The sequence below is a fragment of the Scyliorhinus torazame genome, chromosome 6, assembly GCF_047496885.1.
Source record: "Scyliorhinus torazame isolate Kashiwa2021f chromosome 6, sScyTor2.1, whole genome shotgun sequence".
In the NCBI taxonomy this organism is placed as follows: Eukaryota; Metazoa; Chordata; class Chondrichthyes; order Carcharhiniformes; family Scyliorhinidae; genus Scyliorhinus; species Scyliorhinus torazame.
The window spans coordinates 4,435,266-4,460,356 of record NC_092712.1 but is presented as its reverse complement, the minus strand read 5'-3'; the positions used below and the strand labels follow the sequence as shown (position 1 = coordinate 4,460,356).

Here is a 25,091-nt window from a genome sequence, read left to right as displayed (position 1 = left end):
CCTGTCTGAGATTACTGAAGGTCCCAGTCTGAGATTACTGAAGATCCCAGTCTGAGATTACTGAAGATCCCAGTCTGAGATTACTGAAGATCCCAGTCTGAGATTACTGAAGATCCCAGTCTGAGATTACTGAAGATCTCAGTCTGAGATTACTGAAGACCCCAGTCTGAGATTACTGAAGATCCCAGTCTGAGATTACTGAAGATCCCAGTCTGAGATTACTGAAGATCCCAGTCTGAGATTACTGAAGATCCCAGTCTGAGATTACTGAAGAGTCCAGTCTGAGATTACTGAAGAGCCCAGTCTGAGATTACTGAAGATCCCAGTCTGAGATTACTGAAGATCCCAGTCTGAGATTACTGAAGATCCCAGTCTGAGATTACTGAAGATCCCAGTCTGAGATTACTGAGGATCCCAGTCTGAGATTACTGAAGAGTCCAGTCTGAGATTACTGAAGATCCCAGTCTGAGATTACTGAAGATCCCAGTCTGAGATTACTGAAGATCCCAGTCTGAGATTACTGAAGATCCCAGTCTGAGATTACTGAGGATCCCAGTCTGAGATTACTGAAGAGTCCAGTCTGAGATTACTGAAGAGCCCTGTCTGAGATTACTGAAGATCCCAGTCTGAGATTACTGAAGATCCCAGTCTGAGATTACTGAAGATCCCAGTCTGAGATTACTGAAGATCCCAGTCTGAGATTACTGAAGATCCCAGTCTGAGATTACTGAGGATCCCAGTCTGAGATTACTGAAGAGTCCAGTCTGAGATTACTGAAGAGCCCTGTCTGAGATTACTGAAGATCCCAGTCTGAGATTACTGAAGATCCCAGTCGGAGATTACTGAAGATCCCAGTCTGACATTACTGAAGAGCCCAGTCTGAGATTACTGAAGATCCCAGTCTGAGATTACTGAAGATCCCAGTCTGAGATTACTGAAGATCCCAGTCTGAGATTACTGTAGATCCCAGTCTGAGATTACTGAAGAGCCCAGTCGGAGATTACTGAAGAGTCCAGTCTGAGATTACTGAAGATCCCAGTCTGAGATTACTGAAGATCCCAGTCTGAGATTACTGAGGATCCCAGTCTGAGATTACTGAAGAGTCCAGTCTGAGATTACTGAAGAGCCCTGTCTGAGATTACTGAAGATCCCAGTCTGAGATTACTGAAGATCCCAGTCTGAGATTACTGAAGATCCCAGTCTGAGATTACTGAGGATCCCAGTCTGAGATTACTGAAGAGTCCAGTCTGAGATTACTGAAGAGCCCTGTCTGAGATTACTGAAGATCCCAGTCTGAGATTACTGAAGATCCCAGTCGGAGATTACTGAAGATCCCAGTCTGACATTACTGAAGATCCCAGTCTGAGATTACTGTAGATCCCAGTCTGAGATTACTGAAGAGCCCAGTCTGAGATTACTGTAGATCCCAGTCTGAGATTACTGAAGATCCCAGTCTGAGATTACTGAAGAGTCCAGTCTGAGATTACTGAAGATCCCAGTCTGAGATTACTGAAGAGCCCAGTCTGAGATTACTGTAGATCCCAGTCTGAGATTACTGAATAGCCCAGTCTGAGATTACTGAAGATCCCAGTCTGAGATTACTGAAGATCCCAGTCTGAGATTACTGAAGAGCCCAGTCTGAGATTACTGTAGATCCCAGTCTGAGATTACTGAATAGCCCAGTCTGAGATTACTGAAGATCCCAGTCTGAGATTACTGTAGATCCCAGTCTGAGATTACTGAATAGCCCAGTCTGAGATTACTGAAGATCCCAGTCTGAGATTACTGAATAGCCCAGTCTGAGATTACTGAAGAGCCCAGTCGGAGATTACTGAAGAGTCCAGTCTGAGATTACTGAAGAGCCCTGTCTGAGATTACTGAAGATCCCAGTCTGAGATTACTGAAGATCCCAGTCTGAGATTACTGAAGATCCCAGTCTGAGATTACTGAAGATCCCAGTCTGAGATTACTGAAGATCCCAGTCTGAGATTACTGAGGATCCCAGTCTGAGATTACTGAAGAGTCCAGTCTGAGATTACTGAAGAGCCCTGTCTGAGATTACTGAAGATCCCAGTCTGAGATTACTGAAGATCCCAGTCTGAGATTACTGAAGAGCCCAGTCTGAGATTACTGAAGAGCCCAGTCGGAGATTGCTGAAGATCCCAGTCTGAGATTACTGAAGATCCCAGTCTGAGATTACTGAAGATCCCAGTCTGAGATTACTGAAGATCCCAGTCTGAGATTACTGAGGATCCCAGTCTGAGATTACTGAAGATCCCAGTCTGAGATTACTGAAGATCCCAGTCTGAGATTACTGAAGATCCCAGTCTGAGATTACTGAAGATCCCAGTCTGAGATTACTGAAGATCTCAGTCTGAGATTACTGAAGATCCCAGTCTGAGATTACTGAAGATCCCAGTCTGAGATTACTGAAGAGCCCAGTCTGAGATTACTGAAGATCCCAGTCTGAGATTACTGAAGATCCCAGTCTGAGATTACTGAAGATCCCAGTCTGAGATTACTGAAGATCCCAGTCTGAGATTACTGAAGATCCCAGTCTGAGATTACTGAAGATCCCAGTCTGAGATTACTGAAGATCCCAGTCTGAGATTACTGAAGATCCCAGTCTGAGATTACTGAAGAGCCCAGTCTGAGATTACTGAAGAGCCCAGTCTGAGATTACTGAAGAGCCCAGTCTGAGATTACTGAAGAGCCCTGTCTGAGATTACTGAAGATCCCAGTCTGAGATTACTGAAGAGCCCAGTCTGAGATTACTGAGGATCCCAGTCGGAGATTACTGAAGAGTCCAGTCTGAGATTACTGAAGATCCCAGTCTGAGATTACTGAAGATCCCAGTCTGAGATTGCTGAAGATCCCAGTCTGAGATTACTGAAGAGTCCAGTCTGAGATTACTGAAGATCCCAGTCTGAGATTACTGAAGATCCCAGTCTGAGATTACTGAAGATCCCAGTCTGAGATTACTGAAGAGTCCAGTCTGAGATTATTGAAGATCCCAGTCTGAGATTACTGTAGAGCCCAGTCTGAGATTACTGAAGATCCCAGTCTGAGATTACTGAAGAGCCCAGTCTGAGATTACTGAAGATCCCAGTCTGAGATTACTGAAGATCCCAGTCTGAGATTACTGAAGATCTCAGTCTGAGATTACTGAAGAGTCCAGTCTGAGATTACTGAAGATCCCAGTCTGAGATTACTGAAGAGCCCAGTCTGAGATTACTGAAGAGCCCAGTCTGAGATTACTGAAGATCCCAGTCTGAGATTACTGAAGATCCCAGTCTGAGATTACTGAAGAGCCCAGTCTGAGATTACTGAAGAGCCCAGTCTGAGATTACTGAAGATCCCAGTCTGAGATTACTGAAGATCCCAGTCTGAGATTACTGAAGATCTCAGTCTGAGATTACTGAAGAGTCCAGTCTGAGATTACTGAAGATCCCAGTCTGAGATTACTGAAGAGCCCAGTCTGAGATTACTGAAGAGCCCAGTCTGAGATTACTGAAGAGCCCAGTCTGAGATTACTGAAGATCCCAGTCTGAGATTACTGAAGGTCCCAGTCTGAGATTACTGAAGATCCCAGTCTGAGATTACTGAAGAGTCCAGTCTGAGATTACTGAAGATCCCAGTCTGAGATTACTGAAGAGCCCAGTCTGAGATTACTGAAGATCCCAGTCTGAGATTACTGAAGATCCCAGTCTGAGATTACTGAAGAGCCCAGTCTGAGATTACTGAAGAGCCCAGTCTGAGATTACTGAAGATCTCAGTCTGAGATTACTGAAGAGTCCAGTCTGAGATTACTGAAGAGCCCAGTCTGAGATTACTGAAGAGCCCAGTCTGAGATTACCGAAGATCCCAGTCTGAGATTACTGAAGATGCCAGTCTGAGATTACTGAAGATCCCAGTCTGAGATTACTGAAGATCCCAGTCTGAGATTACTGAAGAGCCCAGTCTGAGATTACTGAAGATCCCAGTCGGAGATTACTGAAGATCCCAGTCTGAGATTACTGAAGATCCCAGTCTGAGATTACTGAAGATCCCAGTCTGAGATTACTGAAGATCCCAGTCTGAGATTACTGTAGAGCCCAGTCTGAGATTACTGAAGATCCCAGTCTGAGATTACTGAAGATCCCAGTCTGAGATTACTGTAGAGCCCAGTCTGAGATTACTGAAGATCCCAGTCTGAGATTACTGAAGAGTCCAGTCTGAGATTACTGAAGAGTCCAGTCTGAGATTACTGAAGATCCCAGTCTGAGATTACTGAAGATCCCAGTCTGAGATTACTGAAGATCCCAGTCTGAGATTACTGAAGAGCCCAGTCTGAGATTACTGGAGATCCCAGTCTGAGATTACTGAAGATCCCAGTCTGAGATTACTGAAGAGCCCTGTCTGAGATTACTGAAGATCCCAGTCTGAGATTACTGAAGATCCCAGTCTGAGATTACTGAAGATCCCAGTCAGAGATTACTGAAGATCCCAGTCGGAGATTACTGAAGAGCCCAGTCTGAGATTACTGAAGATCCCAGTCAGAGATTGCTGAAGATCCCAGTCTGAGATTACTGTAGATCCCAGTCTGAGATTACTGAAGAGCCCAGTCTGAGATTACTGTAGAGCCCAGTCTGAGATTACTGAAGATCCCAGTCGGAGATTACTGAAGATCCCAGTCGGAGATTGCTGAGGAGACCAGTCTATCTCAGATTACCCTCCAAGGGTTTGGTATCAGTAATCTGAGCACCAGGTGAAGCTCCGTGTCACGCTGCTCCTCCTCCTCCGCAAACGGATGGTAATTCACCACAAACAGGACACTGCCGTCCATCCAAAAACACCTTCTGATTCTTCCAAAATGTGTAATGTTAGACATGAATTTCAATGGCAGTGTGATGATCGGAATGTCGCTCTTTCCAACAGCCAGACGTGTGCTTGAAAACTCAAAACAGTGTCCAACATTAGAAGTGATTCCACGTTCGGACAACTTTTACAAAATAATCCTCAGTGTCATAGCGTCAGAGTTTTACAGCTCAGAAAGAGTCCTGTTAGCTCATCATCCTGAATCTGTGCTGGTCATCAAGCACCTAACTCTTCTCGTCTGCTGAGGCGTTTCCAAGTGCTCATCTAAATACTTCCTAAATGTTCTGAGGGTCTCTGCCTCCACCCCCCTCTCAGGCAGCGAGTCCCAGACTCCCCCCACCCTCTGGGTAAAAAGGTTTTCGTCACATCCCCTCTAACCCTCCTGCCCCTCACCTTAAATCCATGCCCCCTGGTCATTGACCCCTCCACTAAGGGGAAAAGCTCCTTCCTATCCACCCTATCTATGTCCATCAGAATTTTGTACACCTTGATCAGGTCCTCCTCCGCCTTCTCTACTCTATGGAACATGAACCCCAGTCTACCCAGACTCTCTCGATAGCCGGAACACTCCAGCCCAGGCACCGTCCTGGTGAATCTCCTCTGCACCCTCTCCAGTGCAATCTCCTTCCTATAGTGAGGTGACCAGAACTGCACACGGTACTCCAGCTGGGGCCTCACCAGCTCCAGCATAACCTCCCTGCTCTTATATTCGATAATTATAATCTTTATTAGTGTCACAAGTAGGCTTACATTACACATTGCAATATCTCGGCTATTTATAGGCAAGTATCACATTTGCCGTCTTCACCACCTTCTCTACCTGTCCTGCTGCCTTCAGGGATAAGTGAACCCTCTGACCCTCTGTACTTCCTCGAGTCCGACTGTCCATTGTATATTCCCCTGCCTTGTTCGTCCTCCCAAAATGAAATACACTGGCAACCAATTCATCTGCTACATTCTCAATGGCAACGCTTCTACCAGTCAGAGTCCACAAGTCAACCAATCAGCACTCTCGTCTCAAAGGATAAATTGTTGATTTCCCCTCATATCGGGATCCTGGCGAAGTGCCTGATGAGTGCTAGACAGAAAACTTTGACGAGTCCCTTTTTTTCAGCAATACTCAAGCTCTGTCCGACCAAACAACTATTTATAAATATCGACCAGTTTCTGTTTCAACATTTTCAAGTGACATCCAACCTCAACAGATTCCACAGCTCTCCGTGGAATGCTTCCTGACATCACCCTGAATGGCCTGTCTCAAATTTTAATCTATATCCCCTTGGTGCGGACTCCCTCATCACCGGACAAAATAGGTTCTCTATCCACCATATCAACTCTTTTAATCATCTTAAACACATCACGTGGATCACTGATCATTTTCTAATTCAGGAATACAAGCCTAGCCGATGCAATCTGTCCTTCGAATGTAATGTCTGAAGACAGGATCATTCGGGTTAGTCTGTACTGCCCCCCCCTGTCCAGGATTGAACCAGGATCATTCGGGTTAATCTGTACTGCCGCACCATCCAGGATTGAACCAGGATCATTCGGGCTAGTCTGTACTGCCCCCCCCTGTCCAGGATTGAACCAGGATCATTCGGGTTAGTCTGTACTGCCCCCCCCTGTCCAGGATTGAACCAGGATCATTCGGGTTAATCTGTACTGCTGCACCATCCAGGATTGAACCAGGATCATTCGGGCTAGTCTGTACTGCCCCCCCCTGTCCAGGATTGAACCAGGATCATTCGGGTTAGTCTGTACTGCCCCCCCTGTCCAGGATTGAACCAGGATCATTCGGGTTAGTCTGTACTGCCCCCCCCTGTCCAGGATTGAACCAGGATCATTCGGGTTAATCTGTACTGCCCCCCCCTGTCCAGGATTGAACCAGGATCATTCGGGTTAGTCTGTACTGCCCCCCCACTGTCCAGGATTGAACCAGGATCATTCGGGTTAGTCTGTACTGCCCCCCCCCTGTCCAGGATTGAACCAGGATCATTCGGGTTAATCTGTACTGCCCCTCCCTGTCCAGGATTGAACCAGGATCATTCGGGTTAATCTGTACTGCCCCCCCCTGTCCAGGATTGAACCAGGATCATTCGGGTTAGTCTGTACTGCCCCCCCCCTGTCCAGGATTGAACCAGGATCATTCGGGTTAATCTGTACTGCCCCCCCCTGTCCAGGATTGAACCAGGATCATTCGGGTTAATCTGTACTGCCCCCCCCTGTCCAGGATTGAACCAGGATCATTCGGGTTAATCTGTACTGCCCCCCCCTGTCCAGGATTGAACCAGGATCATTCGGGTTAATCTGTACTGCCCCCAGCTGTCCAGGCTGAACACCGGTACTGCAGCTGGGACAGATGAGAAACCTGATTCTTTGTGAACTTCACCCGCAGACAGGAGTTGGGCGAGCCACCACATTCAGAACCGCTCCACCACTCACCCAGCTTCACCAGTTCCCAATGGCACATTCAACAGACTGGTGCAGCTGGACATGCTGAGGGGATTCATCAAAGCAGGAAAACAACTGGTGGACGGAATGCCCCTGCCAACCACTGACTGCATCTGTCCACAGGTTACAACCTAGCGATTGGTGGTATGGCTGATGGGGCACACCATGGTGTCAGGTAAACTTACCGAGATCACCCGGTCGCCCACCCGTAGGATCCCGTCCCTGTGTGCAGACCCTCCTTCCGCTAAACGGGAGATGAATATTGCCTGAAACAGGACACAGACCATATTAAACACCCAGCTCACGCACAGTCCGCGTTCCGCACCCAGCTCACGCACAGTCCGCGTTCCGCACCCAGCTCACGCACAGTCCGCGTTCCGCACCCAGTCCGCGTTCCGCACCCAGCTCACGCAGTCCGCGTTCCGCACCCAGTTCACGCACAGTCCGCGTACCGCACCCAGCTCACGCACAGTCCGCGTTCCGCACCCAGCTCACGCACAGTGCGCGTTCCGCACCCAGCTCACGCACAGTGCGCGTTCCGCACCCAGCTCACGCACAGTCCGTGTTCCGCACCCAGTTCATGCACAGTCCGCGTTCCGCACCCAGTTCATGCACAGTCCGCGTTCCGCACCCAGCTCACGCACAGTCCGCGTTCTGCACCCAGCTCACGCACAGTCCGCGTTCCGCACACAGTTCACGCCCAGTCTGCGTAACGCACCCAGTTCACGCCCAGTCTGCGTTACGCACCCAGTTCACGCACAGTCCACGTTGCGCACCCAGTTCACGCACAGTCCGTGTTCCGCACCCAGTTCACGCACAGTCCGCGTTCCGCACCCAGTTCACGCACAGTCCGCGTTCCGCACCCAGTTAACGCACAGTCCGCGTTCCAGACCCAGTTCACGCACAGTCCACGTTCCGCACCCCGTTCACGCACAGTCCGCGTTCCGCACCCTGTTCACGCACAGTCCGCGTTCCAGACCCACTTCACGCACAGTCCGCGTGCCGCACCCAGTTCACGCACAGTCCGCGTTCCGCACCCAGTTCACACCCAGTCTGCGTTCCGCACCCAGTTCACACCCAGTCTGCGTTTCGCACCCAGTTCACACCCAGTCTGCGTTACGCACCCAGTTCACGCACAGTCCGCGTTGCGCACCCAGTTCACGCACGGTCCGCGTTCTGCACCCAGTTCACGCACAGTCCGCGTTCCAGACCCACTTCACGCACAGTCCGCGTTCCGCACCCAGTTCACGCACAGTCTGCGTTGCGCACCCAGTTCACGCACAGTCCGCGTTCCAGACCCACTTCACGCACAGTCCGCGTTGCGCACCCAGTTCACGCACGGTCCGCGTTCCGCACCCTGTTCACGCACAGTCCGCGTTCCAGACCCACTTCACGCACAGTCCGCGTTCCGCACCCAGTTCACGCACAGTCTGCGTTCCGCACCCAGTTCACACCCAGTCTGCGTTTCGCACCCAGTTCACACCCAGTCTGCGTTACGCACCCAGTTCACGCCCAGTCTGCGTTACGCACCCAGTTCACGCACAGTCCGCGTTGCGCACCCAGTTCACGCACGGTCCGCGTTCTGCACCCAGTTCACGCACAGTCCGCGTTCCGCACCCTGTTCACGCACAGTCCGCGTTCCAGACCCACTTCACGCACAGTCCGCGTTCCAGACCCACTTCACGCTGTCCGCGTTCCGCACCCAGTTCACGCACAGTCCGCCTTCCGCACCCAGCTCACGCACAGTCCGCGTTCCGCACCCAGCTCACGCACTGTCCGTGTTCCGCACCCAGCTCACGCACAGTCCGCGTTCCGCAACCAGCTCACGCACAGTCTGCGTTCCGCACCCAGCTCACGCACAGTCCGCGTTCCGCACCCAGTTCACGCACAGTCCGCGTTCCGCACCCAGTTCATGCACAGTCGCGTTGCGCACCCTGCACACGCACAGTCCGCGTTCCGCACCCAGCTCACGCACAGTCCGCGTTCCGCCCCCAGCTCACGCAGTCCGCGTTCCGCACCCAGCTCACGCACAGTCCGCGTTCCAGACCCACTTCACGCACAGTCCGCCTTCCAGACCCACTTCACGGACAGTCCGCGTTCCGCACCCAGCTCACGCACAGTCCGCGTTCCAGACCCACTTCACGCACAGTCCGCGTTCCAGACCAACTTCACGCACAGTCCGCGTTCCGCACCCAGTTCACGCACAGTCTGCGTTCCGCACCCAGTTCACACCCAGTCTGCGTTTCGCACCCAGTTCACACCAAGTCTGCGTTACGCACCCAGTTCACGACCAGTATTCGTTACGCACCCAGTTCACACACAGTCCGCGTTCCGCACCCAGTTCACGCACAGTCCGCGTTCCGCACCCAGTTCACGCACAGTCCGCGTTCCGCACACAGTTCACGCACAGTCCGCGTTCCGCACCCAGTTCACGCACAGTCTGCGTTCCAGACCCAGTTCACGCACAGTCCGCGTTCCGCACCCAGTTCACGCACAGTCCGCGTTCCGCACCCTGTTCACGCACAGTCCGCGTTCCGCACCCTGTTCATGCACAGTCCGCGTTCCAGACCCACTTCACGCACAGTCCGCGTTCCAGACCGACTTCACGCACAGTCCGCGTTCCGCACCCAGTTCACACCCAGTCTGCGTTTCGCACCCAGTTCACGCCCAGTCAGCGTTACGCACGCAGTTCACGCCCAGTCTGCGATACGCACCCAGTTCACGCACAGTCCGCGTTCCGCACCCAGTTCACGCACAGTCCGCGTTCCGCACCCAGTTCACGCAGTCTGCGTTCCGCACCTAGTTCACGCACAGTCCGCGTTCCGCACCATGTTCACGCACAGTCCGCGTTCCGCACCCTGTTCACGCACAGTCCGCGTTCCGCACCCTGTTCACGCACAGTCCGCGTTCCAGACCCACTTCACGCACAGTCCGCGTTCCAGACCCACTTCACGCACAGTCCGCGTTCCAGACCCACTTCACGCACAGTCCGCGTTCCGCACCCAGTTCACGCACAGTCCGCGTTCCGCACCCAGTTCACACCCAATCTGCGTTCCGCACCCAGTTCACACCCAATCTGCGTTCCGCACCCAGTTCACACCCAGTCTGCGTTTCGCACCCAGTTCACGCCCAGTCTGCGTTACGCACCCAGTTCACGCACAGTCCGCGTTCCGCACCCAGTTCACGCCCAGTCTGCGTTACGCACCCAGTTCACGCACAGTCCGTGTTCCACATCCAATTCACGCACAGCGTTCCAGACCCAGTTCATGCAGTCCGCGTTCCGCACCCAGTTCATGCACAGTCCGCGTTACGCACCCAGTTCACGCCCAGTGTGCGTTACGCACCCAGTTCACGCACAGTCCGCGTTCCGCACCCAGTTCATGCAGTCTGCATTCGGCACCAAGTTCACACCCAGTCTGCGTTTCGCACCCAGTTCACGCCCAGTCAGCGTTACGCACGCAGTTCACGCCCAGTCTGCGATACGCACCCAGTTTACGCACAGTCCGCGTTCCGCACCCAGTTCACGCACAGTCCGCGTTCCGCACCCAGTTCACGTTCCGCACCCAGTACACGCACAGTCCGCGTTCCGCACCCTGTTCACGCACAGTCCGCGTTCCTCACCCTGTTCACGCACAGTCCGCGTTCCGCACCCTGTTCACGCACAGTCCGCGTTCCAGACCCACTTCACGCACAGTCCGCGTTCCAGACCCACTTCACGCACAGTCCGCGTTCCGCACCCAGTTCACACCCAGTCTGCGTTTCGCACCCAGTTCACGCCCAGTCTGCGTTTCGCACGCAATTCACGCCCAGTCTGCGTTACGCACGCAGTTCACGCCCAGTCTGCGTTACGCACCCAGTTCACGCACAGTCCGCGTTCCGCACCCAGTTCACGCACAGTCCGCGTTCCGCACCCAGTTCACGCAGTCCGCGTTCCGCACCCAGTTCACGCACAGTCCCCGTTCCGCATCCAGTTCATGCACAGTCCGCGTTCCAGACCCAGTTCACGCACAGTCCGCGTTCCGCACACAGTTCACGCACAGTCCGCGTTCCGCACCCTGTTCACGCACAGTCCGCGTTCCAGACCCACATCACGCAGTCCGCGTTCCAGACCCACTTCACGCACAGTCCGCATTCCGCACCCAGTTCACACCCAATCTGCGTTCCGCACCCAGTTCACACCCAGTCTGCGTTTCGCACCCAGTTCACGCCCAGTCTGCGATACGCACCCAGTTCACGCACAGTCCGCGTTCCGCACCCAGTTCACGCACAGTCCGCGTTCCGCACCCAGTTCACGTTCCGCACCCAGTTCACGCACAGTCCGCGTTCCGCACCCTGTTCACGCACCGTCCGCGTTCCGCACCCTGTTCACGCACAGTCCGCGTTCCGCACCCTGTTCACGCACAGTCCGCGTTCCAGACCCACTTCACGCACAGTCCGCGTTCCAGACCCACTTCACGCACAGTCCGCGTTCCGCACCCAGTTCACACCCAGTCTGCGTTCCGCACCCAGTTCACACCCAATCTGCGTTCCGCACCCAGTTCACACCCAGTCTGCGTTTCGCACCCAGTTCACGCCCAGTCTGCGTTACGCACCCAGTTCACGCACAGTCCGCGTTCCGCACCCAGTTCACGCCCAGTCTGCGTTACGCACCCAGTTCACGCACAGTCCGTGTTCCACATCCAATTCACGCACAGCGTTCCAGACCCAGTTCATGCAGTCCACGTTCCGCACCCAGTTCACGCCCAGTCAGCGTTACGCACGCAGTTCACGCCCAGTCTGCGATACGCACCCAGTTCACGCACAGTCCGCGTTCCGCACCCAGTTCACGCACAGTCCGCGTTCCGCACCCAGTTCACGTTCCGCACCCAGTTCACGCACAGTCCGCGTTCCGCACCCTGTTCACGCACCGTCCGCGTTCCGCACCCTGTTCACGCACAGTCCGCGTTCCGCACCCTGTTCACGCACAGTCCGCGTTCCAGACCCACTTCACGCACAGTCCGCGTTCCAGACCCACTTCACGCACAGTCCGCGTTCCGCACCCAGTTCACACCCAGTCTGCGTTTCGCACCCAGTTCACGCCCAGTCTGCGTTACGTACGCAGTTCACGCCCAGTCTGCGTTACGCACGCAGTTCACGCCCAGTCTGCGTTCCGCACCCAGCTCAGGCACAGTCCGTGTTCCAGACCCAGTTCATGCACAGTCCGCGTTCCGCACCCAGTTAATTCACAGTCCGTGTTCCGCACCCAGTTCACGCACAGTCCGTGTTCCGCATCCAGTTCACGCACAGTCCGCGTTCCAGACCCAGTTCATGCACAGTCCACGTTCCGCACCCAGTTAACGCACAGTCCGCGTTCTAGACACAGTTCACGCACTGTCCGCGTTCCGCACCCAGTTCATGCAGTTTGCATTCGGCACCCAGTTCACACCCAGTCTGCGATTTGCACCCTGTTCACGCCCATTCTGCGTTCCGCACCCAGTTCAGGCACAGTCCGCGTTCCGCACCCAGTTCATGCACAGTCCGCGTTCCGCACCCAGTTCATGCACAGTCCGCGTTCCAGACCCAGTTCACGCACAGTCCGCGTACCGCACCCAGTTCACGCACAGTCCACGTTCCACACCCAGTTCACGCACAGTCCGCGTTCCGCACCCAGTTCACGCACAGTCCGCGTTCCGCACCCAGTTCACGCACAGTCCACGTTTCAGACCCAGTGCACGCACAGTCCGCGTTCCACACCCAGTTCACGCACAGTCCGCGTTCCGCACCCAGCTCAGGCACAGTCCGTGTTCCAGACCCAGTTCATGCACAGTCAGCGATCCGCACCCAGTTAATTCACAGTCCGCGTTCCGCACCCAGTTCACGCACAGTCCGTGTTCCGCATCCAGTTCACGCACAGTCCGCGTTCCAGACCCAGTTCATGCACAGTCCACGTTCCGCACCCAGTTCACGCACAGTCCGCGTTCTAGACCCAGTTCATGCACAGTCCGCGTTCTAGACCCAGTTCACGCACTGTCCGCGATCCGCACCCAGTTCATGCAGTTTGCATTCGGCACCCAGTTCACACCCAGTCTGCGATTTGCACCCAGTTCACGCCCAGTCTGCATTACGCACCCAGTTCACGCACAGTCCGCGTTCCGCACCCAGTTCATGCACAGTCCGCGTTCCGCACCCAGTTCACGCACAGTCCGCGTTCCGCACCCAGTTCACGCACAGTCCGCATTCCGCACCCAGTTCACACACAGTCCGCGTTTCAGACCCAGTTCACGCACAGTCCGCGTTCCACACCCAGTTCACGCACAGTCCGCGTTCCGCACCCAGCTCAGGCACAGTCCGTGTTCCAGACCCAGTTCATGCACAGTCCGCGATCCGCACCCAGTTAATTCACAGGCCGCGTTCCGCACCCAGTTCACGGACAGTCCGTGTTCCGCATCCAGTTCACGCACAGTCCGCGTTCCAGACCCAGTTCATGCACAGTCCACGTTCCGCACCCAGTTCACGCACAGTCCGCGTTCTAGACCCAGTTCATGCACAGTCCGCGTTCTAGACCCAGTTCACGCACAGTCCGCGTTCCGCACCCAGTTCACGCACAGTCCGCGTTCTAGACCCAGTTCATGCACAGTCCGCGTTCCGCACCCAGTTCACGCACAGTCCGCGTTCTAGACCCAGTTCACGCACTGTCCGCGTTCCGCACCCAGTTCATGCAGTTTGCATTCGGCACCCAGTTCACACCCAGTCTGCGATTTGCATCCAGTTCACGCCCAGTCTGCGTTACGCACCCAGTTCACGCACAGTCCGCGTTCCGCACCCAGTTCATGCACAGTCCGCGTTCCGCACCCAGTTCATGCACAGTCCGCGTTCCAGACCCAGTTCACGCACAGTCCGCGTTCCGCACCCAGTTCACGCACGGTCCACGTTCCACACCCAGTTCACGCACAGTCCGTGTTCCGCACCCAGTTCACGCACAGTCCGCGTTCCGCACCCAGTTCACGCACAGTCCGCGTTCCAGACCCAGTTCACGCACAGTCCGCGTTCCACACCCAGTTCACGCACAGTCCGCGTTCCGCACCCAGCTCAGGCACAGTCCGTGTTCCAGACCCAGTTCATGCACAGTCCGCGATCCGCACCCAGTTAATTCACAGTCCGCGTTCCGCACCCAGTTCACGCACAGTCCGCGTTCCAGACCCAGTTCATGCACAGTCCACGTTCCGCACCCAGTTCACGCACAGTCCGCGTTCTAGACCCAGTTCATGCACAGTCCGCGTTCTAGACCCAGTTCACGCACAGTCCGCGTTCCGCACCCAGTTCACGCACAGTCCGCGTTCTAGACCCAGTTCATGCACAGTCCGCGTTCCGCACCCAGTTCACGCACAGTCCGCGTTCTAGACCCAGTTCACGCACTGTCCGCGTTCCGCACCCAGTTCATGCAGTTTGCATTCGGCACCCAGTTCACACCCAGTCTGCGATTTGCACCCAGTTCACGCCCAGTCTGCGTTACGCACCCAGTTCACACACAGTCCGCGTTCCGCACCCAGTTCATGCACAGTCCGCATTCCGCACCCAGTTCATGCACAGTCCGCGTTCCGCACCCAGTTCATGCACAGTCCGCGTTCCAGACCCAGTTCATGCACAGTCAGCATTCTGCACACAGTTCACGCACAGTCCGCGTTCCAGACCCAGTTGATGCACAGTCCGCATTCTGCACCCAGTTCACGCACAGTCCGCGTTCCAGACCCAGTTGATGCACAGTCCGCGTTCCGCACCCAGTTAATTCACAGTCCGCGTTCCGCATCCAGTTCACGCACAGTCCGCGTTCCAGACCCAGTTCATGCACAGTCCACGTTCCGCACCCAGTTCACGCACAGTCCGTGTTCTAGACCCAGTTCATGCACAGTCCGCGTTCTGGACCCAGTTCACGCACAGTCCGCGTTCCGCACCCAGTTCACGCACAGTCCGCGTTCTAGACCCAGTTCATACACAGTCCGCGTTCCGCACCCAGTTCACGCACAGTCCGCGTTCTAGACCCAGTTCACGCACTGTCCGCGTTCCGCACCCAGTTCATGCAGTTTGCATTCGGCACCCAGTTCACACCCAGTCTGCGATTTGCACCCAGTTCACGCACAGTCCGCGTTCCGCACCCAGCTCAGGCACAGTCCGCGTTCCAGACACAGTTCATGCACAGTCCGCGTTCCGCACCCAGTTAATGCACAGTCCGCGTTCCGCACCCAGTTCACGCACAGTCCACGTTCCACACCCAGTTCACGCACAGTCCACGTTCCGCACCCAGTTCACGCACAGTCCGCGTTCTAGACCCAGTTCATGCACAGTCCGCGTTCTCGACCCAGTTCGCGCACAGTCCACGTTCCGCACCCAGTTCACGCACAGTCCGCGTTCTAGACCCAGTTCATGCACAGTCCGCGTTCTAGACCCAGTTCGCGCACAGTCCGCGTTCCGCACCCAGTTCACGCACAGTCCGCGTTCTAGACCCAGTTCATGCACAGTCCGCGTTCCGCACCCAGTTCACGCACAGTCCGCGTTCTAGACCCAGTTCACGCACTGTCCGCGTTCCGCACCCAGTTCATGCAGTTTGCATTCGGCACCCAGTTCACACCCAGTCTGCGATTTGCATCCAGTTCACGCCCAGTCTGCGTTACGCACCCAGTTCACGCACAGTCCGCGTTCCGCACCCAGTTCATGCACAGTCCGCGTTCCGCACCCAGTTCATGCACAGTCCGCGTTCCAGACCCAGTTCACGCACAGTCCGCGTTCCGCACCCAGTTCACGCACAGTCCACGTTCCACACCCAGTTCACGCACAGTCCGTGTTCCGCACCCAGTTCACGCACAGTCCGCGTTCCGCACCCAGTTCACGCACAGTCCGCGTTCCAGACCCAGTTCACGCACAGTCCGCGTTCCACACCCAGTTCACGCACAGTCCGCGTTCCGCACCCAGCTCAGGCACAGTCCGTGTTCCAGACCCAGTTCATGCACAGTCCGCGATCCGCACCCAGTTAATTCACAGTCCGCGTTCCGCACCCAGTTCACGCACAGTCCGCGTTCCAGACCCAGTTCATGCACAGTCCACGTTCCGCACCCAGTTCACGCACAGTCCGCGTTCTAGACCCAGTTCATGCACAGTCCGCGTTCTAGACCCAGTTCACGCACAGTCCGCGTTCCGCACCCAGTTCACGCACAGTCCGCGTTCTAGACCCAGTTCATGCACAGTCCGCGTTCCGCACCCAGTTCACGCACAGTCCGCGTTCTAGACCCAGTTCACGCACTGTCCGCGTTCCGCACCCAGTTCATGCAGTTTGCATTCGGCACCCAGTTCACACCCAGTCTGCGATTTGCACCCAGTTCACGCTCAGTCTGCGTTACGCACCCAGTTCACACACAGTCCGCGTTCCGCACCCAGTTCATGCACAGTCCGCATTCCGCACCCAGTTCATGCACAGTCCGCGTTCCGCACCCAGTTCATGCACAGTCCGCGTTCCAGACCCAGTTCATGCACAGTCAGCATTCTGCACACAGTTCACGCACAGTCCGCGTTCCAGACCCAGTTGATGCACAGTCCGCATTCTGCACCCAGTTCACGCACAGTCCGCGTTCCAGACCCAGTTGATGCACAGTCCGCGTTCCGCACCCAGTTAATTCACAGTCCGCGTTCCGCATCCAGTTCACGCACAGTCCGCGTTCCAGACCCAGTTCATGCACAGTCCACGTTCCGCACCCAGTTCACGCACAGTCCATGTTCTAGACCCAGTTCATGCACAGTCCGCGTTCTGGACCCAGTTCACGCACAGTCCGCGTTCCGCACCCAGTTCACGCACAGTCCGCGTTCTAGACCCAGTTCATACACAGTCCGCGTTCCGCACCCAGTTCACGCACAGTCCGCGTTCTAGACCCAGTTCACGCACTGTCCGCGTTCCGCACCCAGTTCATGCAGTTTGCATTCGGCACCCAGTTCACACCCAGTCTGCGATTTGCACCCAGTTCACGCACAGTCCGCGTTCCGCACCCAGCTCAGGCACAGTCCGCGTTCCAGACACAGTTCATGCACAGTCCGCGTTCCGCACCCAGTTAATGCACAGTCCGCGTTCCGCACCCAGTTCACGCACAGTCCACGTTCCACACCCAGTTCACGCACAGTCCGCGTTCCGCACCCAGATCACGCACAGTCCGCGTTCCAGACCCAGTTCATGCACAGTCCGCGTTCCAGACCCAGTTCACGCACAGTCCGCGTTCCACACCCAGTTCACGCACAGTCCGCGTTCCGCACCCAGCTCAGGCACAGCCCGTGTTCCAGACCCAGTTCATGCACAGTCCACGTTCCGCACCCAGTTCACGCACAGTCCGCGTTCTAGACCCAGTTCATGCACAGTCCGCGTTCTCGACCCAGTTCGCGCACAGTCCGCGTTCCGCACCCAGTTCACGCACAGTCCGCGTTCTAGACCCAGTTCATGCACAGTCCGCGTTCCGCACCCAGTTCACGCACAGTCCGCGTTCTAGACCCAGTTCACGCACTGTCCACGTTCCGCACCCAGTTCATGCAGTTTGTATTCGGCACCCAGTTCACACCCAGTCTGCGTTTTGCACCCAGTTCACGCCCAGTCTGCGTTACGCACCCAGTTCACGCACAGTCCGCGTTCCGCACCCACTTCATGCACAGTCCGCGTTCCGCACCCAGTTCATGCACAGTCCGCGTTCCAGACCCAGTTCATGCACAGTCCGCATTCTACACACAGTTCACGCACAGTCCGCGTTCCAGACCCAGTTGATGCACAGTCCGCATTCTGCACCCAGTTCACGCACAGTCCGCGTTCCGCACCCAGTTCACGCACAGTCCGTGTTCCAGACCAAGTTCATGCACAGTCCGCATTCTGCACCAAGTTCACGCACAGTCCGCGTTCTGCACCCAGTTCACGCACAGTACACGTTCCGCACCCAGTTCACGCACAGTCCGCGTTCCAGACCCAGTTCAAGCACAGTCCGCATTCTGCACCCAGTTCACGCACAGTCCGCGTTCCAGACCCAGTTCACGCACAGTCCGCGTTCCGCGCCCAGTTAATGAACAGACCGCGTACCGCATCCTGTTCACGCCCAGTCTGCGTTCCGCACGCAGTTCACGCACAGTCTGCGTTCCGCACCCAGTTCACGCACAGTCCGCGTTCCGCACCCAGTTCACGCACAGTCTGCATTCCGCACCCAGTTCACGCAGTCCGCGTTCCAGACCCAGTTCACACACAGTCCGCGTTCCGCACCCAGTTCACGCAGTCTGCATTCCGCACCCAGTTCATGCACAGTCCACGTTCCGCACTCAGTTCACGCTGCAGACCCAGTTCACGCACAGTCCGCGTTCTGCACCCAGTTCACGCAGTCTGCGTTCTGCACCCGGTTCACGCACAGTCCGCGTTCCGCACCCAGTTCACGCACAGTCCGCGTTCCGCACCGAGTTCACGCACAGTCCGCGTTCCAGACCCAGTTCACGCACAGTCCGCGTTCTGCACCCAGTTCACGCACAGTCCGCGTTCCGCACCCAGTTCACGCACAGTTCGCGAACCAGACCCAGTTCACGCACAGACCGCGTTCTGCACCCAGTTCACGCACAGTCTGCGTTCCGCACCCGGTTCACGCACAGTCCGCGTTCCGCACCCAGTTCACGCACAGTCCGCGTTCCGCACCCAGTTCACGCACAGTCCGCATTCCAGACCAAGTTCACGCACAGTCCGCGTTCTGCACCCAGTTCACGAACAGTCCGCGTTCCGCACCCAGTTCACGCAGTCCGCGTTCCGCACCCATTTCACGAACAGTCCGCGTTCCGCACCCAGTTCACGCACAGTCCGCGTTCTGCACGCAGTTCACGCACAGTCCGCGTTCCGCACCCAGTTCACGCACAGTCCGCGTTTTGCACCCAGTTCACGCACAGTCCGCGTTCCGCACCCAGTTCACGCACAGTCCGCATTCTGCACCCAGCTCACGCACAGTCCGCGTTCCAGACCCACTTCACGCACAGTCCGCGTTCCAGACCCACTTCACGCACAGTCCGCGTTCCGCACCCAGTTCACGCAGTCTGCGTTCCGCACCCAGTTCACACCCAGTCTGCATTTCGCACCCAGTCTGCGCTACTCACCCAGTTCACGCCCAGTCTGCATTACGCACCCAGTTCACGCACAGTCCGCGTTCCGCACCCAGTTCACGCACAGTCCGCGTTTTGCACCCAGTTCACGCACAGTCCGCGTTCCGCACCCAGTTCACGCACAGTCCGCATTCCGCACCCAGCTCACGCACAGTCCGCGTTCCAGACCCACTTCACGCACAGTCCGCGTTCCAGACCCACTTCACGCACAGTCCGCGTTCCGCACCCAGTTCACGCACAGTCTGCGTTCCGCACCCAGTTCACACCCAGTCTGCGTTTCGCACCCAGTCTCCGCTACTCACCCAGTCTGCGTTCCGCACCCAGTTCATGCACAGTCCGCGTTCCGCACCCAGTTCACGCACAGTCCGCGTTCCGCACCCAGTTCACGCACAGTCCGCGTTCCGCACCCAGTTCACGCACAGTCCGCGTTCCAGACCCAGTTCAGTCACAGTCCGCGTTCCGCACCCATTTCACGCACAGTCCGCGTTCCGCACCCAGTTCACGCACAGTCTGCGTTCCGAACCCAGTTCACACCCAGTCCGCGTTCCGCACCCAGTTCACGCACAGTCCGCATTCTGCACACAGCTCACGCACAGTCCGCTTTCCAGACCCACTTCGCGCACGGTCCGCGTTCCTGACCCACTTCACGCACAGTCCGCGTTCCGCACCCAGTTCACGCACAGTCTGCGTTCCGCACCCAGTTCACACCCAGTCTGCGTTACTCACCCAGTTCACGCACAGTCCGCGTTCCGCACCCAGTTCACGTACAGTCCGCGTTCCGCACCCAGTTCACGCACAGTCCGCATTCCGCACCCAGTTCACGCACAGTCCGCGTACCAGACCCAGTTCACACACAGTCCGCGTTCCGCACCCAGTTCACGCACAGTCCGCGTTCCGCACCCTGTTCACGCACACTCCGCGTTCCAGACCCAGTTCACGCACAGTCCGCGTTCTGCACCCAGTTCACGCACAGTCCGCGTCCGCACCCAGTTCACACGCAGTCTGCGTTCCGCACCCAGTTCACACTCAGTCTGCGTTTCGCACCCAGTTCACACCCAGTCTGCGTTACGCACCCAGTTCACGCCCAGTCTGCGTTTTGCACCCATGTCACGCAGTCCGCGTTCCGCACCCAGTTCATGCCCAGTCCGCGTTCCACACCCAGTTCACGCACAGTCCACGTTCCGCACCCAGTTTACGCACAGTCCGCGTTCCGCACCCAGTTCATGCACAGTCCGCGTTCTGCACCCAGTTCACGCAGTCCGCGTTCCGCACCCAGCTCAGGCACAGTCCGCGTTCCAGACACAGTTCACGCACAGTCCGCGTTCTAGACCCAGTTTATGCAATCCGCGTTCCGCACCCAGTTCATGCACAGTCCGCGTTCCGCACCCAGTTCACGCCCAGTGTGCGTTACGCACCCAGTTCACGCACAGACCGCGTTCTGCACCCAGTTCACGCACAGTCCGCGTTCCGCACCCAGTTCACGCACAGTCCGCGTTCCGCACCCAGTTCACGCACAGTCCGCGTTCCAGACCTAGTTCAAGCACAGTCCGCATTCTGCACCCAGTTCACGCACAGTCCGCGTTCCAGACCCAGTTCACGCACAGTCCGCGTTCCGCACCCTGTTCACGCCCAGTCTGCGTTCCGCACGCAGTTCACGCACAGTCTGCGTTCCGCACCGTTCACGCACAGTCCGCATTCCGCACCCAGTTCACGCAGTCCGCGTTCCAGACCCAGTTCACACACAGTCCGCGTTCCGCACCCAGTTCACGCCACGTCCGCGTTCCGCACCCAGTTCCTGCACAGTCCGCGTTCCGCACCCAGTTCACGCACAGTCCGCGTTCCGCACCCAGTTCACGCACAGTCCGCGTTCCGCACCCAGTTCACGCACAATCCTGGTTCCGCACCCAGTTCACGCACAGTCCGCGTTCCGCACCCAGTTCACGCACAGTCCGCGTTCCGCACCCAGTTCACGCACAGTCCGCGTTCCGAACCCAATTCACGCAGTCCGCGTTCCGCACCCAGTTCACACACAGTCCGCGTTCCGCACCCAGTTCACGCACAGTCCGCGTTCCGCACCCAGTTCACGCACAGTCCGCGTTCTGCACCCAGTTCACGCACAGTCTGCGTTCCGCACCCGGTTCACGCACAGTCCGCGTTCCGCACCCAGTTCACGCACAGTCCGCGTTCCGCACCCAGTTCACGCACAGTCCGCGTTCCAGACCAAGTTCACGCACAGTCCGCGTTCTGCACCCAGTTCACGAACAGTCCGCGTTCCGCACCCAGTTCACGCACAGTCCGCGTACCAGACCCAGTTCACACACAGTCCGCGTTCCGCACCCAGTTCACGCACAGTCCGCGTTCCGCACCCTGTTCACGCACACTCCGCGTTCCAGACCCAGTTCACGCACAGTCCGCGTTCTGCACCCAGTTCACGCACAGTCCGCGTCCGCACCCAGTTCACGCACAGTCCGCGTTCCGCACCCTGTTCACGCACACTCCGCGTTCCAGACCCAGTTCACGCACAGTCCGCGTTCTGCACCCAGTTCACGCACAGTCCGCGTCCGCACCCAGTTCACACGCAGTCTGCGTTCCGCACCCAGTTCACACTCAGTCTGCGTTTCGCACCCAGTTCACACCCAGTCTGCGTTACGCACCCAGTTCACGCCCAGTCTGCGTTTTGCACCCATGTCACGCAGTCCGCGTTCCGCACCCAGTTCACGCCCAGTCCGCGTTCCACACCCAGTTCACGCACAGTCCACGTTCCGCACCCAGTTCACGCACAGTCCGCGTTCCGCACCCAGTTCATGCACAGTCCGCGTTCTGCACCCAGTTCACGCAGTCCGCGTTCCGCACCCAGCTCAGGCACAGTCCGCGTTCCAGACACAGTTCACGCACAGTCCGCGTTCTAGACCCAGTTTATGCAATCCGCGTTCCGCACCCAGTTCATGCACAGTCCGCGTTCCGCACCCAGTTCACGCCCAGTGTGCGTTACGCACCCAGTTCACGCACAGACCGCGTTCTGCACCCAGTTCACGCACAGTCCGCGTTCCGCACCCAGTTCACGCACAGTCCGCGTTCCAGACCTAGTTCAAGCACAGTCCGCATTCTGCACCCAGTTCACGCACAGTCCGCGTTCCAGACCCAGTTCACGCACAGTCCGCGTTCCGCACCCTGTTCACGCCCAGTCTGCGTTCCGCACGCAGTTCACGCAGTCTGCGTTCCGCACCGTTCACGCACAGTCCGCATTCCGCACCCAGTTCACGCAGTCCGCGTTCCAGACCCAGTTCACACACAGTCCGCGTTCCGCACCCAGTTCACGCACAGTCCGCGTTCCGCACCCAGTTCCTGCACAGTCCGCGTTCCGCACCCAGTTCACGCACAGTCCGCGTTCCGCACCCAGTTCACGCACAGTCCGCGTTCCGCACCCAGTTCACGCACAGTCCGCGTTCCGCACCCAGTTCACGCACAGTCCGCGTTCCGCACCCAGTTCACGCACAGTCCGCGTTCCGAACCCAATTCACGCAGTCCGCGTTCCGCACCCAGTTCACACACAGTCCGCGTTCCGCACCCAGTTCACGCACAGTCCGCGTTCCGCACCCAGTTCACGCACAGTCCGCGTTCTGCACCCAGTTCACGCACAGTCTGCGTTCCGCACCCGGTTCACGCACAGTCCGCGTTCCGCACCCAGTTCACGCACAGTCCGCGTTCCGCACCCAGTTCACGCACAGTCCGCGTTCCAGACCAAGTTCACGCACAGTCCGCGTTCTGCACCCAGTTCACGAACAGTCCGCGTTCCGCACCCAGTTCACGCAGTCCGCGTTCCGCACCCATTTCACGAACAGTCCGCGTTCCGCACCCAGTTCACGCACAGTCCGCGTTCTGCACGCAGTTCACGCACAGTCCGCGTTCCGCACCCAGTTCACGCACAGTCCGCGTTTTGCACCCAGTTCACGCACAGTCCGCGTTCCGCACCCAGTTCACGCACAGTCCGCATTCTGCACCCAGCTCACGCACAGTCCGCGTTCCAGACCCACTTCACGCACAGTCCGCGTTCCAGACCCACTTCACGCACAGTCCGCGTTCCGCACCCAGTTCATGCAGTCTGCGTTCCGCACCCAGTTCACACCCAGTCTGCATTTCGCACCCAGTCTGCGCTACTCACCCAGTTCACGCCCAGTCTGCATTACGCACCCAGTTCACGCACAGTCCGCGTTCCGCACCCAGTTCACGCACAGTCCGCGTTTTGCACCCAGTTCACGCACAGTCCGCGTTCCGCACCCAGTTCACGCACAGTCCGCATTCCGCACCCAGCTCACGCACAGTCCGCGTTCCAGACCCACTTCACGCACAGTCCGCATTCCAGACACACTTCACGCACAGTCCGCGTTCCGCACCCAGTTCACGCACAGTCTGCGTTCCGCACCCAGTTCACACCCAGTCTGCGTTTCGCACCCAGTCTCCGCTACTCACCCAGTCTGCGTTACGCACCCAGTTCATGCACAGTCCGCGTTCCGCACCCAGTTCACGCACAGTCCGCGTTCCGCACCCAGTTCACGCACAGTCCGCGTTCCGCACCCAGTTCACGCACAGTCCGCGTTCCAGACCCAGTTCAGTCACAGTCCGCGTTCCGCACCCATTTCACGCACAGTCCGCGTTCCGCGCCCAGTTCACGCACAGTCTGCGTTCCGAACCCAGTTCACACCCAGTCTGCGTTCCGCACCCAGTTCACACCCAGTCTGCGTTTCGCACACAGTTCACACCCAGTCTGCGTTACGCACCCAGTTCATGCCCAGTCTGCGTTACGCACCCAGGTCACGCAGTCCGCGTTCCGCACCCAGTTCACGCCCAGTCCGCGTTCCGCACCCAGTTCACGCACAGTCCGCGTTCCGCACCCAGTTCACGCACAGTCTGCGTTCCGCACCCAGTTCACGCACAGTCTGCGTTCCGCACCCAGTTCACGCACAGTCCGCGTTCCGCACCCAGTTCACGCAGTCCGCGTTCCAGACCCAGTTCACGCACAGTCTGCGTTCCGCACCCAGTTCACGCCCAGTCTGCGTTACGCACCCAAGTCACGCGGTCCGCGTTCCGCACCCAGTTCACGCCCAGTCCGCGTTCCGCACCCAGTTCACCCACAGTCCGCGTTCCGCACCCAGTTCACGCAGAGTCCGCGTTCCGCACCCAGTTCACGCACAGTCCGCGTTCCGCACCCAGTTCACGCACAGTCCGCGTTCCGCACCCAGTTCACGCACAGTCCGCGTTCCGCACCCAGTTCACGCACAGTCCGCGTTCCAGACCTAGTTCAAGCACAGTCCGCATTCTGCACCCAGTTCACGCACAGTCCGCGTTCCAGACCCAGTTCACGCACAGTCCGCGTTCCGCACCCTGTTCACGCCCAGTCTGCGTTCCGCACGCAGTTCACGCACAGTCTGCGTTCCGCACCGTTCACGCACAGTCCGCATTCCACACCCAGTTCACGCAGTCCGCGTTCCAGACCCAGTTCACACACAGTCCGCGTTCCGCACCCAGTTCACGCCACGTCCGCGTTCCGCACCCAGTTCCTGCACAGTCCGCGTTCCGCACCCAGTTCACGCACAGTCCGCGTTCCGCACCCAGTTCACGCACAGTCCGCGTTCCGCACCCAGTTCACGCACAAT

General features: G+C 57.4%; 1 protein-coding gene across 1 annotated transcript in view; it reads right to left on the bottom strand.

The window, feature by feature from the left end:
• Positions 1-25,091, bottom strand: part of LOC140425665 (protein scribble homolog) — a gene marked incomplete at its 5' end in the record, with an annotated part of 1,618,068 nt that overhangs the window by 325,832 nt on the left and 1,267,145 nt on the right. Inside the window, 1 exon segment of the mRNA XM_072510160.1 lies at positions 7,494-7,574. Within this exon segment, the coding sequence (XP_072366261.1) occupies positions 7,494-7,574 (81 nt within the window).